At 33.3% G+C, this 14,251-nt stretch overlaps 3 protein-coding genes across 4 annotated transcripts; 2 read left to right on the forward strand and 1 right to left on the reverse strand.

Moving 5' to 3' along the window:
* Positions 1-1,735: 1,735 nt before the first annotated feature.
* On the forward strand, positions 1,736-4,774 carry LOC114407135 (vacuolar protein-sorting-associated protein 37 homolog 1-like). The gene is made up of 7 exons (XM_028370115.1): positions 1,736-1,872; positions 2,205-2,399; positions 2,595-2,682; positions 3,756-3,795; positions 3,877-3,923; positions 4,013-4,133; positions 4,244-4,774. The coding sequence occupies exons 1-7, from the start codon at positions 1,859-1,861 to the stop codon at positions 4,402-4,404; spliced, it is 666 nt and encodes a 221-aa protein (XP_028225916.1). The 5' UTR covers positions 1,736-1,858; the 3' UTR covers positions 4,405-4,774.
* Positions 4,775-4,914: 140 nt separating this feature from the next.
* LOC114407136 (olee1-like protein) lies at positions 4,915-5,760 on the reverse strand. The gene is made up of 2 exons (XM_028370116.1): positions 5,564-5,760; positions 4,915-5,471 (listed from the first exon to the last, which is right to left on the reverse strand). Exons 1-2 carry the CDS (start codon positions 5,724-5,726, stop codon positions 5,104-5,106), a joined length of 531 nt encoding a protein of 176 aa, XP_028225917.1. The 5' UTR covers positions 5,727-5,760; the 3' UTR covers positions 4,915-5,103.
* A 2,672-nt stretch (positions 5,761-8,432) lies between these two features.
* LOC114407137 (aspartic proteinase-like protein 2) lies at positions 8,433-14,251 on the forward strand. 2 transcript variants are annotated; one of them, XM_028370117.1, is made up of 10 exons: positions 8,433-8,790; positions 9,291-9,420; positions 9,543-9,796; positions 10,147-10,374; positions 11,134-11,296; positions 12,650-12,723; positions 12,840-12,936; positions 13,060-13,123; positions 13,603-13,674; positions 13,760-14,251. In XM_028370117.1, exons 1-10 carry the CDS (start codon positions 8,543-8,545, stop codon positions 13,933-13,935), a joined length of 1,506 nt encoding a protein of 501 aa, XP_028225918.1. In that variant the 5' UTR covers positions 8,433-8,542; the 3' UTR covers positions 13,936-14,251. The 2 variants fall into 2 exon arrangements, with proteins under 2 accessions (XP_028225918.1, XP_028225919.1); XM_028370118.1 differs by having other exon boundaries at positions 8,433-8,784.

Below are 14,251 nucleotides of genomic sequence, written 5' to 3' on the forward strand. Positions count from 1 at the left end.
AAGTTCATAAAAATAATAAAAATAACATGAAAAATTAATTCAATGATTGACTAGCCAGGGCACGAGACTTATTTTTTAGTCCTTCAATTTCTAGCATGCAACACTAAAACAAATCATTTTTGAATTTGATAACTAAAAAATATAAATTTTTATTTGAAAGACTATGAGAATCAAACTCCTTAATATATTTGAGAGACTAAAAACATAATTTTAAAAATTTATACACAAATAAGGAGTAAATAAACTATGGAGAATCTGATTTCTCTTCGTGAATCATGAGAAAAATAAGCATTTTGGTAAATAATTTAGAAGATAAGAATTTTGGTAATTTATTTTTTCATGATATTTAAAGTAAAATATCAACCAAATAAATTTATTTTAATTAAAATAAGTTGTAAATCAGCAGAATAACTTGTCAAAAATACTCCATTTAATTTTTATGATTTGTCACCCGTACGTTCAATCTTAATACGTGGATGGTCTTACGTTGACTAAAAATATTACTAAAGTACTCCTTTTAAATTTAGTATAATTGATTCTATAAAAAAAATAGTATAATTTAATATAAAAAGGGTATTTTATCAAAAGAGTATATACCTTTGTTTTCTGACTATTATTTTTTTATTACTAAATACTATTTTATTTTATTCAGTGTATTGGTGATTAAATTCTTTATTTATTACAGTATTTTTTAGGCCGCGGAATCGGAAGTTAAAACCTTGTTTTCAGTATATAAATTGCATACCTTCATGTAGAATGTAGACAAAATGTCATGTCAGGAAGGATTGATCTAAATTATTAATTTGTACTTCCCCTTGAATTTGCCAATTTAAAATTATTTGCACAGTATTTGGTTGGATGGAAATAGGATAAAGAAAGCAAAAAACAGGAATGATAAAAATAATATTAGTTATTTGTATCATAAAAATGTTAAAAAAATGGTATCATAAAAATAAAAGTAAAGTGAAAATAGGGTGAGGCTTAGTAGTATTTTTTTCATTCTATTTTTACCTAATAACTTTCATCATATTTCTATCTCTTTCTTTATTTCTTTCATATTTTTATTCAATCAAATGCCTTCAATTTTTTATTTTATTCACATTTTCTATTTCTATCACACTATCTATTTGGTATGAAGAAAAGAAAAATAGAATGAGTGAAAATTAAAAAAAATGAAAATATGTGAGGATTAAAATATATAAATTATATTTCATATTTATCATATATAATTTAAATTATGATATAAGATTATCTAATAGACAATTTCTTTAAAATAATTATGAAAATTTAATTTAGAAATAGAGATTAAAGAAAATATATTGATAAGAAAATGAAATATACCAATAATGGAGGATAATTTGAGATAATTGAGAGAATTTATTTATTTAGTTTTAGTTATACAATTAGCGTGTGAAATGTACCTATAAAATAGAAGAAAAAAAAGAGAATAATTGTAACGTTAAATTAAGAAGTGTTTGACTACATTTTGTACTCTTTATAGTATACGATTATACTAGTACATCAATAAAATTGAATTTGTTAAAATTAATTTTAAATTATTTTAAGTGCTAACCAAAAAAGTTTATACATTTGAAGATTCAAACTGGCTTGGCAAAAGATGAATGGGCCAGGCCCGGGAATCCTTATTGGATCAAACTGGAACGTGGGCCCAGGCAAACAGTCAGGCCCAAGACCCAAAATGGTTTTCTTGCCTAAAAATTAAAAAATAGAGCCATTTTCCAACTTCTAAGAAGCAACCAAGTTTTGTTCCCACTTTCCTAAGTTTCCTTCTCGCTCCCGTCTCTGAAATCTCGAGGGTTTCATCGTTGCTGAATCAACAATTCGGAACCAGTTAGCAATGTTCAGATTCTGGTAATTATTCGTTACGCTCCTAAAAACGTCAGTTAATTTAAATTAAATTTTATATTCGTCTCTTTGTGCTTGGATTGTTTGGATCCATTCAATAGGACGGAAGTTTTATTCCGTTCATTTTAATCTTTTCAGCCAATTTAATTGCTATTGCGTGTTTGATCACACCACACCAAACTTTCAGTAGAACAACGACAATAATAATAAACCTAATTTCCGATTTAATAGCAGTTAATAGCTTATATGAATTTCCGATTAGATAGTGATTAATAGCATATATGAATTTCTGATTTGGTAGAGATTAATAGCATATATGAATTTCCGATTGTGCGCAGGGGATCACAAGAGCAACAATCGCAGGATGGTTCTTCGCAGTCACAGTCGTGGTATCCGCCATCGGTGGTGAGTTCACCTACTTCATCGAGGCCTGTTACACCGACTGCATCTTCTTCTTCATTATCGCAGAGGCCTTCGTCTCATGTTCCACCTTCCGAAGCTGCTGCAGTTATTGCCGTTTTGAAGGACAAGAGGTTTGAGTTTTCATCGTTTATTCGCTTTTCATGGTTTTAGTTGTATCTGATTTGTAAATGGAAAATAGTTAGGAAGGGTGCTGTTAGTCGTACAATTAGTACTTTCTACTTACTCTGATGTTGTGAAATGTGAATTGTTCAAATTTTCCAAATATGCCGATCTTAGTTATTTTTTCTGCTCTTTATAAATTGCAGTGTTGATGAGTTGCGGAAGCTTTTATCTGACAAAGATGCGTATCAACAGTTTTTGCATTCGCTTGATCAGGTCAAGATTCAAAATAATGTAAGTTTCATTTCTTTACTCTAATTTCTAGTGATTTATTACCTTGGAACTGGTATGTTATGTTGAACTGCAGAGTTTGCTGCATTTTGTTAGTCGATTTCAAATTCTTCTCAATGGAGTTGAAAGAGTACCCCCCATCCCCATTATAAGATGAAAAATTATTGATTTCATTGTAGTGCTAAAGCCTTAGGGTAGCTAGTAGGTTCCTGGTCCTGACTGTTTTCACATCCATCCCAGGGAAATTCCTCTATTAGACTATCTAGATAAGTGGATATACAATATCAGTAGCTCTTTATATTTTCTTTAAAATGATTTCATAGTGCATCTTGTGCAATGAACACTTGAGAGTTTTTTTGTTCCTATATATACTGTTCTGATGGAGTTCAGTTGCATGTAGTATTCCACCTTGATCCTTATTGTCTTTAAGAGTGTGAATTGTTTTATACCTTCGGACATTATGGGATTTATTAATACTTGATATATACTCTCTTTTTTTATTGTAAGGAGTGCATTCCTAACTCTGTATTTGTTAAACTACTCCAAAGTTATAACTGGCCTAATTATTAATTGTTCTAAAAAAACAAGTGGGATGGTGCTAATATATTCCCACTTGTTTTCTAGGAGTATTGCAAGTTACAACTTGGATTTGTTAAAATACTCTCTAAGGTGGAACTTCTTATCACACTACGTTCAAAAAAATAAGTGGTAGTTTACTAACAACCCCTTAATGATGCAATTAAAAGTGTTGGCTCTTGTCAAATGGCACTGTCAAAATCCACATGGCAAAAGGTCTAATGCTGGGCACTTCCTCTTATATATAATATAGACTCGTACGTAGACAAAGCTACATACTTACATGCCAATATACATGTGCAAACACCTGGAGTAATCTTCAACTAATGAACTGTGCACTGATGCACAAGTGGTTCCACCCAAGTATACTGGAAAAATTTTAGTTGCTGTCCTACTGTTGCATACAAATTTCTCTGCTGTTGGTTTGGTTTTTTATTGCTGATGCTGGAGTTTGTATCTACTTGTATTATAACTTTTTTTTTGTCTTATTGACTTGTCAGCTGAAAGATGAACTTTGCAAGGAGAATTTACAGCTTGCAGGTGAGTTATTTAATTTTTTATTTAATGGTCGGCCTATAATTAAATTGTAGCAGAGCTTCTCAATCTTTGCCTTTACTACAGAGGAAAATCTTCAAAAGGAACCTCGCATCATGGAACTTAGGAATCAAGTAAGAATACAATCCTATGGTTAGTATGCTTTTTTCTTTTCAATTCATTGCTGACTACTGAATTTTTCTTCTTCCTCCCATGGAAACAGTGTAGAATAATTCGAACAACTGAGTTAGCTGCTGCTAAGGAGAAATTAAATGAGCTTGAGAAGCAGAAAGAAGACATGTTGAAATTGAATTCCCCAGCATCCCTTCTCCAAAGGATCCAAGGTATGATTTGAAATTGTAGTATGCTGCAATAGTTCTAGTGATCACAATTTTATTACTATTGAAACCCTGGCTAGGTCACAAATATGATAAACTATATAATATTTTTGCAGAGTCTGCAAATAAGACTGACGAGGAATCTGAAAACTTGCACCAGCATCTCCTTGACAGAGAGATAGACCTTGCTGCTTTTTTGCAAAAGTACAAGAAGCTACGTACTACTTACCACAGGAAAACTCTTGTACATCTTGCTGCTAAAACATCAACAGTATAAGCACAACACGAAATATTAAGAAATTAAAACTGGTTTTGGCAAGTATGTATTTGATTTTTAGTTCACTATTGTCAATAGTTATCATTGGTCAAAGATATTTGCCACCAATTATATAGAAGTTGCAGTCGTTGGGATAGAACCATCTACTATCAATGAGATTGTTCATATTGTAGAGCCTGAGATTGTTCATTGTGTTGACATTGTCAAGTGGTTTCAGGCCACTTGGGATGAGGTATGGACTTGCATTTATTTTTCTGGTTTGTGATAGGCTATGAGATCATCATCGCCGATATAGGATTTACTGTTGTTTTGTAAAATGTAAAAAAAATGCAATGACTTTTTTTTTATATAAACGACTTTCTTTTCTTTAGCAGAAATTGCAAGTTTTTCAGAACCCATTTTATGTTAGCATTTTGGCTGGACTCGGCATTTGTGTTGTTATATAATAGTAGATACATAAGTTGAACTTTCTTTTGGAAAAAGAAAACTATTGTTAAACAGGTTCAATTTGTTGGAGAAATATTGTAGATAATAAGTTTTCATCATTACATCATGTATTTGTACGAAGGAGCAGTGGGGCACAACTTGATTTTTTTTTTCCTGTCATCAAATTTTAGGTTTACATACTCATTCATGCAAAAGTTAATGAGAAACAAGAATAATCATTTATATTTAAACAAGTGAGAATATCCCCATTACTTAGTAATAGCCTCCTTGTCCTTGGGGATTATTAGGTCCAGAATCATCATAGCCGTCAGTGTCGGGCTTATCGCACATAGGAGTGGTGTAATAGAAAGGGTTGAGCACGTATTTGATCAAACTGCGATACACTGATGTTGGGTAGTTGAGCTTGACGCCAGACTTTCCACCACCAAAGTCAGTGAGGATATTGCAAACATTATCTGAAGACGACACCAACCTCACCGAGCATCCTTTTGTATCCAATTCTTTGCCATAGACGTACTTTTTCACAGTCAAGTCGTACTGCCCCAACTCATCTGTTGTATCACTCGTGTAATACACAACCCTACTTCTCTTGTCCATACATGTTAGGGACACTTTAACTCCTGGTAGTACAAGCTATATTAGTTACAAGCTGAGGTAAATGTGAATTGAACATGATATGTAGGAAAAGATTACAATGGCAATGCTACAATACCTTTCATAGGGTTGCCACCATTTACCCATTCGTTCCAGCCCTTGGTGCAGTCCTGGCACAGCACTTTTCCACCCACGTAAATGACTCCCGATTCATCCAAAGCTGAGGAACAACACACTATCATTGAGGCAATAATGATCATCAAAGCTCCTACAAATCCCATCTCTCTATCTATCTTTCTCTCCCTCGATTCGCAAGGATATATGGCTGAAAGAACTATATGTATATATATATAAACAAGCAATGTGCTTGAATTGTTGACAAACGTGGAAGAGCACTACTATCGGCTCAGGACGTGCAACCCAATATTCAGTTTTTTATGATATAATTAATTAGTCATATGAATCAATTATCATATTAATTGGGAATTTTCAACTCGCCGAAGTTCGCATCAAACGGTTAACTAAATCAATTAAGGGAAAAATATTAATAGCAGCCCCTTTTTACTCTTCACACCCTTAATTTTAAAAAAAAGCATATACCTAAAATACCCTCCAAATTTACACGAACACCCCCCACCAAGTCTCATCTTCTCATTTTCTGTCCTTCATTGCTCCACCTTGTACTCCGTTGTTTTTTCCATGTAAGTTCTCGCACTTCATTTCTTCCTCAATGATTTGTTGTTTACTATTTTTTTGTGTCACCAATTTTACGAAAACTAGTTTTGTAAAGTATGACTACAGTACAGAAATTGACAAGGTACACTATAGAAACCAAATAGAATCTAGTTTCTATCAAATCAACGACAAAAATAAAAGAAGCATGGGAATGATGTCAAAGAAGAATTAGAGCTCGCATCGCATGAAAGAGAGAGAACATTTATCAATTTTTTCTATGCTACATTCACTTTTTATATTGAGAAATCTCAAATTCAAAACATCTACATTATGCTACAAGATTTCTTATATTCATAAATGATATAATTTTTTTATCCTGTAAGAATAAAAAAAACAAGTAACATCTACTTCTCACATTTTCTCTACCCAATCAATTAAGTAAAATTGTTCGTATAAATGATACAGTTAATTAACCGTTTGCGTTTGTTTTAAATAGACAATGGTTAGAAGTTAAAACAGAAAAATGCATTTTTCAATTGACGTGTAATGGGTTGAAAGAATTGCACTTTTTATAAAAAAAGAAGAAGAAGAAATAAAACTAAAGGCATGGGTCTTTGTGAGAAAATGGTATTAGATAGATGTATCAGCTTGTTTGGATGGATATGCATCCTCACAAATATAATGTTTGAAAACTTGTTTAGAATAGAGAAATTACATCAGAGATGTAAAAATCAGGGTGTAGAGAAAAGATAAGAAAAAAAATGAAAAAAGAAGAACAACATATGTAAAATAAGTAAAGTAATAAAAAAAAAGAGAGAAAAATTGAAAAGTAATGAAATGAAAAACACGAGACAGTCCAATCCAACACATTCAGCAACTGCAATGGAGCAAGAGGCAGTGGCAGTGGCAGTGGCACAGTCTTGCCTTGGCAGTGCGGAACAACGGGTACGGGACATCCTTTCTTGGGTACTGTTCCCGTTGAAATTTCGTGAAAGAGAAAATGTAAAAACTGAAAGAACCGTTAATTCAGATTTTATTTTGGTAAATACATAATTCAGATTTATTACCATATCTGTTGTAATTTGCAACCGAATGAGTGGTGTGAAATTATTTTAATGTAACTATTACATTGAAGTCGAGCTTTAAATATGTACTCCTAGTTCGTTAAGTACTTTTTAAGAAAAAATATTGTCTATAATAGCTCTACCTTTGAGAAAGATACGTAGGTCATAAAAAAAAAATCTGCTGTAATTTGTTTATTTAAATCTTTATCTTTAAGAGTAATATTTAAAGAAAAAAAAGTCACAGTAACAAATAAAAAAATTGTAACAGTAACAACTTATTAATTACTTGGCTAGTAGAATACGGTGTTGCTGTTTTATATAATGCCGCCAATCAATATTAAATTTGTGTTTCCTCAAGTCTCTTTCTATCTTTTTGCCTTTTTTTTTTTCAATCTTGGTAATTGGTATGTTCCACAGACAAAATGCAAATTTCAATCAAAAGTTTGCGCAAGGCATGCTTTGATGTATATTCCACAATCAACTTTGCTAATTGCTACATTGTGCCTGTGATCACTGGTCAATCGCATTAAGATTGGTAAATGATCTGTGAAACCAATGATTTGGTTTTGGTTAAATATCATCAAACTGTGCTGCCTCAACGATGAACCAAAAACAGTAGGGTTAAACGGTCTCTTTCATGTTCAAGTGGGGATCCCGACATGTCCCACTCAGGAAGAAGAGTACATGTATAAGAAAAAATGACATCAAAATGATTAATGCTTATTTATAGAACAAAACTCAGATAAGAGTATACACATGGCTTTTAATCAAATCCAAACACACTATAAAATGACTATTTTTAGTTTTGTGAAACCAATAGGTTTTGGCTTTCATCTATGAAAAATTTATTATTTTTTGTCTCTAACATTTATTCTAACAAAAAAAAGTAAGAAAATCTCTTAGAATAATATTCACACAAAATTAATAAGTCATTCTTCAAGTAAAACTAAGTTTGATTTCCTCAAGATTTCATGTTTGAGCTTAAGAAGAAAAATTACTTGATTAGAAGGGGAAAAAAATCATCCACAAAATTAATGTATACTACTTGAAATCAATAATATGATTAAAAAAATAAATTCAGACGTTCGTTTGCTTAGAAAAGTGAGTGATAAAAATATAAAAATCTTGATTCAATTTTTTAACATTTTCGTAGTTGATTGTTCCATTTTCAGTTTATATAAATATAAATAGGATAAATATTCAATTTAGTTTGAATTTGTAAATTGGTCCATCAAAATAAATATTGATTCAGTTAAGACTTAACAAGTGAGTAACAGGAGACCAAGTCTCTTTCTCTCTGTAAAAGACTCAATGCAGCAAGTGCGTCGTCGTCGCGATTGAAGAGAAGGCAGAGCAAAATGCGGGGTCGTGTTCCCCTGTTTCTGGCGTTAGCCACCTTGGCAGCGGCGACGACGGTGTCGTGCGGCGGTTTGGCGGGGACTTTTCTTCCTCTGGAACGGGCCATTCCTCTGAACCAGCAAGTGGAGCTGGAGGCGCTGAGAGCTCGCGACAGAGCACGCCACGGTCGAATCTTGCAAGGTGTCGTTGGTGGCGTCGTCGACTTCTCCGTCCAAGGAACCTCCGATCCTTACTTCGTTGGGTACGGGTAATTCTTTTTCAGCTTCGTTTCAAATTTCCTCCTCTATTTCTTTCTTTCTTTCTTTTTATTATTCTTCCATTTTCGTTACGCATTTTCTGGTTTCCCTATTTGTAAGAGCAGAAAGAGAGAGGAATAACCACAATAGATAGAGTATTTATTTGAGATCATAATATGATTTTGTTTTATATCTTATGATAATAATATTAACGGCTAACAAGTTAGAACTTAAAACCAATGAGTATTACTCACTTGGCGGAAAGAACCTGAGTTCGATCCCGCAGAATACCCTCTTAGAGAGGAATGAAGAGCTTTAAGTGTGACTAAGATTAGTCCATAACCGGTCCAAAGAACCGAAGTTTGTGGGGGATACCTTGGGATTCTATTGGGGGAGCCAAAGGCCCTAATTACCGTGGTTGCTAAAAAAAAAGAAAAAAAAAAAGTTAGAACTTAGAAGTACCATATAATCTTGTATACTCTTTGGGGTTAATCTTAGTTTTCTTGTTCAGGTTGTATTTTACCAAAGTGAAGTTGGGATCTCCTGCGAAAGATTTTTACGTTCAGATTGATACTGGAAGTGACATCTTGTGGATAAATTGCATTACTTGCAGTAATTGCCCTCATTCTAGTGGGTTGGGGGTGAGAACTTGATTCTTTTACTTCTTGTCATTTGATTTAAGTATTTAACTTTTGTTTTTGTAGATGAGACTATGTATAATGGTTTGATCATCTTGTTGGTGTTTTTGTTATGCACTCTACAGATTGAACTCGATTTCTTTGACACAGCTGGCTCGTCCACTGCTGCGCTTGTTTCCTGTGCAGACCCGATATGTTCTTATGCTGTTCAAACTGCGACAAGTGGATGCTCTTCTCAGGCTAATCAGTGCAGCTATACTTTTCAGTATGGGGATGGAAGCGGGACTACTGGTTATTATGTTTCTGATACAATGTATTTTGACACGGTCCTCCTTGGACAGTCTATGGTTGCTAATTCTTCATCCACCATCGTTTTTGGGTGAGTCCTTATGCTTTTGTGGGGTTGGGAACTTATAAAGGCTAGAGCTGGATCACAGAGTCAGAGGAGCCTAGTTTTTTTTGGTGAAGATTATGTTCCGAAATTCATTAGTAGCAAACATTGTAATATTATAATATTGTGGATCAAGCTAACAGTAACTGCATAAAAATCTTGACAAAAGGTAGATTTTAATTTTTTTTTTCTTTGAAAAGGGAGAAAAGGTAACAAAATATGGGCTGTTTATTTTGAGGTTGTTCACTATTTTACCTATTCCTTCTGCTGTGATAGTTTGCTCATTTATTCCGATATTAATTTTAATGAACTTTTTTGGATGATTGTTTTGGGAACAGGTGTAGCACCTACCAGTCTGGGGATTTGACCAAGACAGATAAAGCAGTTGATGGAATTTTTGGGTTTGGCCCTGGTGCTCTGTCTGTTATATCACAATTGTCATCACGGGGTGTAACACCCAAAGTGTTCTCTCATTGCTTAAAAGGAGGAGAGAATGGAGGAGGTGTGCTAGTTCTTGGTGAAATTTTGGAGCCAAGTATTGTTTATAGTCCTCTTGTCCCATCACTGTATGTTCTCTCTTCTGCATTATTTTTCCTTGTTTTCTTTTCTCTGTTGGTGGACATATTATAAGATAATCACTCTGGAATTTAGTATAACAATTTGCCAGTTACATTTCAACGAAACTTAAAATCAGCACTGCTAGTTGACATCTAAAAAAAACACTAAATAATCATCATTTTGTACCCCTAGCTTACACGAAGTTTCTGACTGTTTGTTGCAATATGTCAATCTATGGGGAATGCTTATAAAATTCTCATTTTTAAACCTTGATTGCAATTTTCTGAAGTGTAATGACTTCTACTTCATTGCATTTAGCCAAGTATGCTGATTTTGGGCAGTATTCTAAGTTTGTATATTCGAGTCCATGCCTTTAGCGGAGTAGAAAACTTTCTTGGTTTGCCAATGTGATATTGTTGTGAATGGCTCCGCCCTCTCCTTACCCAGACTGTTTGTTTTCATGAAGGGCTTCGTAAATGGCATGAATCAACCTGGAAGTGGTAAAACCATTTTTCAATTTCTTTTGTCAGGTTTCAAACCCTGCACTATGCACTATTTAATCAGCAAAAAAATATTTTTGTTTGGTGTAATAAATTTTTGAAAATGACTATAAATGATAATACACAACAAATTTGTTTTAATATAATGAAATAAGTTTTTGAATTGAATATAATAGGTAATATTGCTTACTCAGTTGTCAAATAACCAGCAGTTCTATATATCAGTATATTGCTATGTATTTGACTAATTCCTTGATCAAATTTCAGGCCTCATTACAACTTAAATCTTCAGAGCATTGCTGTCAATGGACAACTTCTCCCAATTGATTCAAATGTATTTGCAACAACTAACAATCAAGGAACGATAGTTGACTCTGGCACAACATTGGCATACCTTGTTCAAGAAGCTTACAATCCTTTTGTTGATGCTGTAAGTCTTCTTTTACTTGAAATTTTGCAGCACTACAGCTGCTGTGGCAAAATTCTGTGATTTTATTCTCAATGTATTTCTTTGAGTACATAAAATCTGGCATGGCCATCTACATTCTTAATATAACAAATAACAAATGGTAATGTGAGTAAAAGAAAAACCTTCTTTCTCAACCAGAAGGTTAGGCTGTTAATTTGAGGCTGTCCTCGATTTTAAATATGTCCCTATTCAACTAAATGATAAATCCCCAATGATGGTTTAAGGTTTATATATGATGAGTCTGTAAGAGGCTATTTACATGCCCATTCCATTAATCTGTTTACACAATCTCTACAGGAGAAAATCATATTGACTAATTGCCAACTTCATAAATACCAGAGTTTTTATAACCCCTGCAGAACCCTGTCTTTGTTTTGCAAAAACAGGGGAGTTGCTGCAACTTTTTAACACACACTATTGTAAAAGAGTAAGTATGAAGATGGAAATAGTAACCATATATCTATAGACCATGAAAATGAGGATCAAGTCATAATCAAAGAGACTTGGTAATTTCTTAGGAACTTCTTTGGCTTTTGTTACCATATATTGGTGAAGATCCTCACTATACAATGATGAAGTTATAAGGAGGGTTGTAACTTTATGCTATCATAGGAAGAGAGGTTGCGTGTCCATAGTGAACATTATTATGGAAATTTCTTAGGAACTTCTTCAGCTTTTGTTACCATATATTAGTGAAGATCCTCACTATACAATGATTGATTGTATTATTGGTTTTGACCAAGTTGACTATTGACTTTGGCTAGAACCTTGGGGTTTGAGCTTTCATAACATGATTTTGGACTTATTGCAGTTTGTTGTCTCCAACAAGAGTTTTTGGGCTTCCAATTACATGTTGGACTCAATTCTGTTCCAAATGCATTTTCTCAAACTTTAAAACTAGCCTGATATTTTTATTATTTAAGGTTGAGCAATTTGTGTTAGTTATTGAACTTCTATTTTCTTTTTAGCTTTTTTATTTTACCAAAATCCAGTATCTACAGAAGAAGTCAAAATGATAACACCAAATCTTCATTTCATGATACATGGGATGTGATTAAAGGCAAAGACTACTACTGTAGTGTTGTGTTATCATTTATCAGATAGAATTTGAACTTTAATGGCCATCTATATCCTGATGCTTCAATATGCATTGGACAGAATGAAATTGTAAATTTCTTGTAACAATTTTTCACTCCAAAAATATATGTTGAAGAGAGGCATACAAATTCTTACATGGCTTATTTGTCTTGTATTTTATATTTTTAAGAAAAGATATATCATGTATTGATGTTGAATATCTAAATGACTGTGTAGATAACTGCTGCTGTGTCACAGTTTTCGAAACCCATTATTTCAAAAGGAAACCAGTGTTATCTGGTATCAAACAGGTTATTTCAATTAAACCTCAATTTTGTAACAAAGATCTTTAAATTCTTTCATCATATACAAATGGTTTGCCCTATTACAGTTTCTGAGGATCTCATTTGAATTTATGCTTATTCAGTGTAGGTGATATATTTCCTCAAGTCAGTTTAAACTTCATGGGTGGAGCATCTATGGTTTTGAATCCAGAACATTACCTCATGCATTATGGTTTCCTTGTAAGTATGTCTATTGTTAGTTTGGTCACACTATTTCATCTTGTATCTAGCCTAAGTTGGAGTAATTCTTTTGAATTGCATATCACTGATAATAGTCTGATGTGTGCTACTTTGATTTCACAGGATAGTGCTGCAATGTGGTGTATTGGCTTCCAAAAAGTGGAGCGGGGATTCACAATTTTAGGAGGTTAGAAGCTGTAAGAATTATTTAGACAGAATAACTGCTAAGAGTTTGAAGAAAAACTGACTTTCTCAAAATTGATTATGAAATGGGCTCTTTAGTAAAGTAGCATAGAAAATCTTCAGCGATGAATATGTCTTGTCTTCTATGGTAGTAAAACAGTATTCCATTTTTCTTTTTAGTAGACTGACTATGAGATTGGCAAAACTGAAAACACCTCTAAAGGTGTTAACACAAAGAACCTTGAAAAATATAATAGTTTATTTTCAGTGAACATTCAAATGGGATTCTAAAATATGATTAGAAAAAAGGTTAGATTCTGTTGATGGCATGTCATCATTCAAATTAATTTTTATTAGAGACTTAATTTTGCAATTTCATTTATTTTGTGTCAATTATGCATCAAATTTCTCAGGTCAGCAAGTGAAGTAGTCCCATATTTTTAGTATTGAGTTTATCAACTAAGTTGTTTCATTCTTTTGCAGATCTTGTCCTAAAAGATAAGATATTTGTATATGACTTAGCTAATCAACGAATTGGATGGGCCGATTATAATTGTAAGTTCACCTAAGGAACAGTATCTTTCATGCATATAATAGTCCTTTACTTTGTTATAAATCATAATCTTGAATTGGTGCTCAGGTTCCTTGGCTGTAAACGTTTCTCTGGCTACAAGCAAGAGCAAGGATGCATACATCAATTCAGGACAGATGAGTGTGAGCTGCTCCCTCATAGGCACTTTCTCCGAGTTGCTAGCTGTAGGCATTGTTGCTTTCCTTGTGCACATAATAGTTTTCATGGAGTCCCAATTTTTGTAAACCACTACCACGAGCCAAAGATCATTCTTTGAAACTTAAACGGGTTGGCTGATGTTTTATTTATTATCGGCATACCCTTGTATTGAAATGGGAGGTGGTTGCTGTTTTCTGAGCTGTATTTAATCTCGGGTATCTTTGGCACGCTGAAAATGAGGATCTAACTGTAAAGGGTCTCTCTTGCTGGGAACTGGCATAATTCTATACAGTATTAGTTTATCTCTGGATGGAAATTGTACTATTTTTTATAAACTGCTCTAACTACATAAAACAGTTGTGATCTTCAGCTAAGGATATAAGAATGTCATATTCGTGGAAA

This window comes from Glycine soja, chromosome 3, assembly GCF_004193775.1.
Source record: "Glycine soja cultivar W05 chromosome 3, ASM419377v2, whole genome shotgun sequence".
Taxonomy (NCBI): domain Eukaryota; kingdom Viridiplantae; phylum Streptophyta; class Magnoliopsida; order Fabales; family Fabaceae; genus Glycine; species Glycine soja.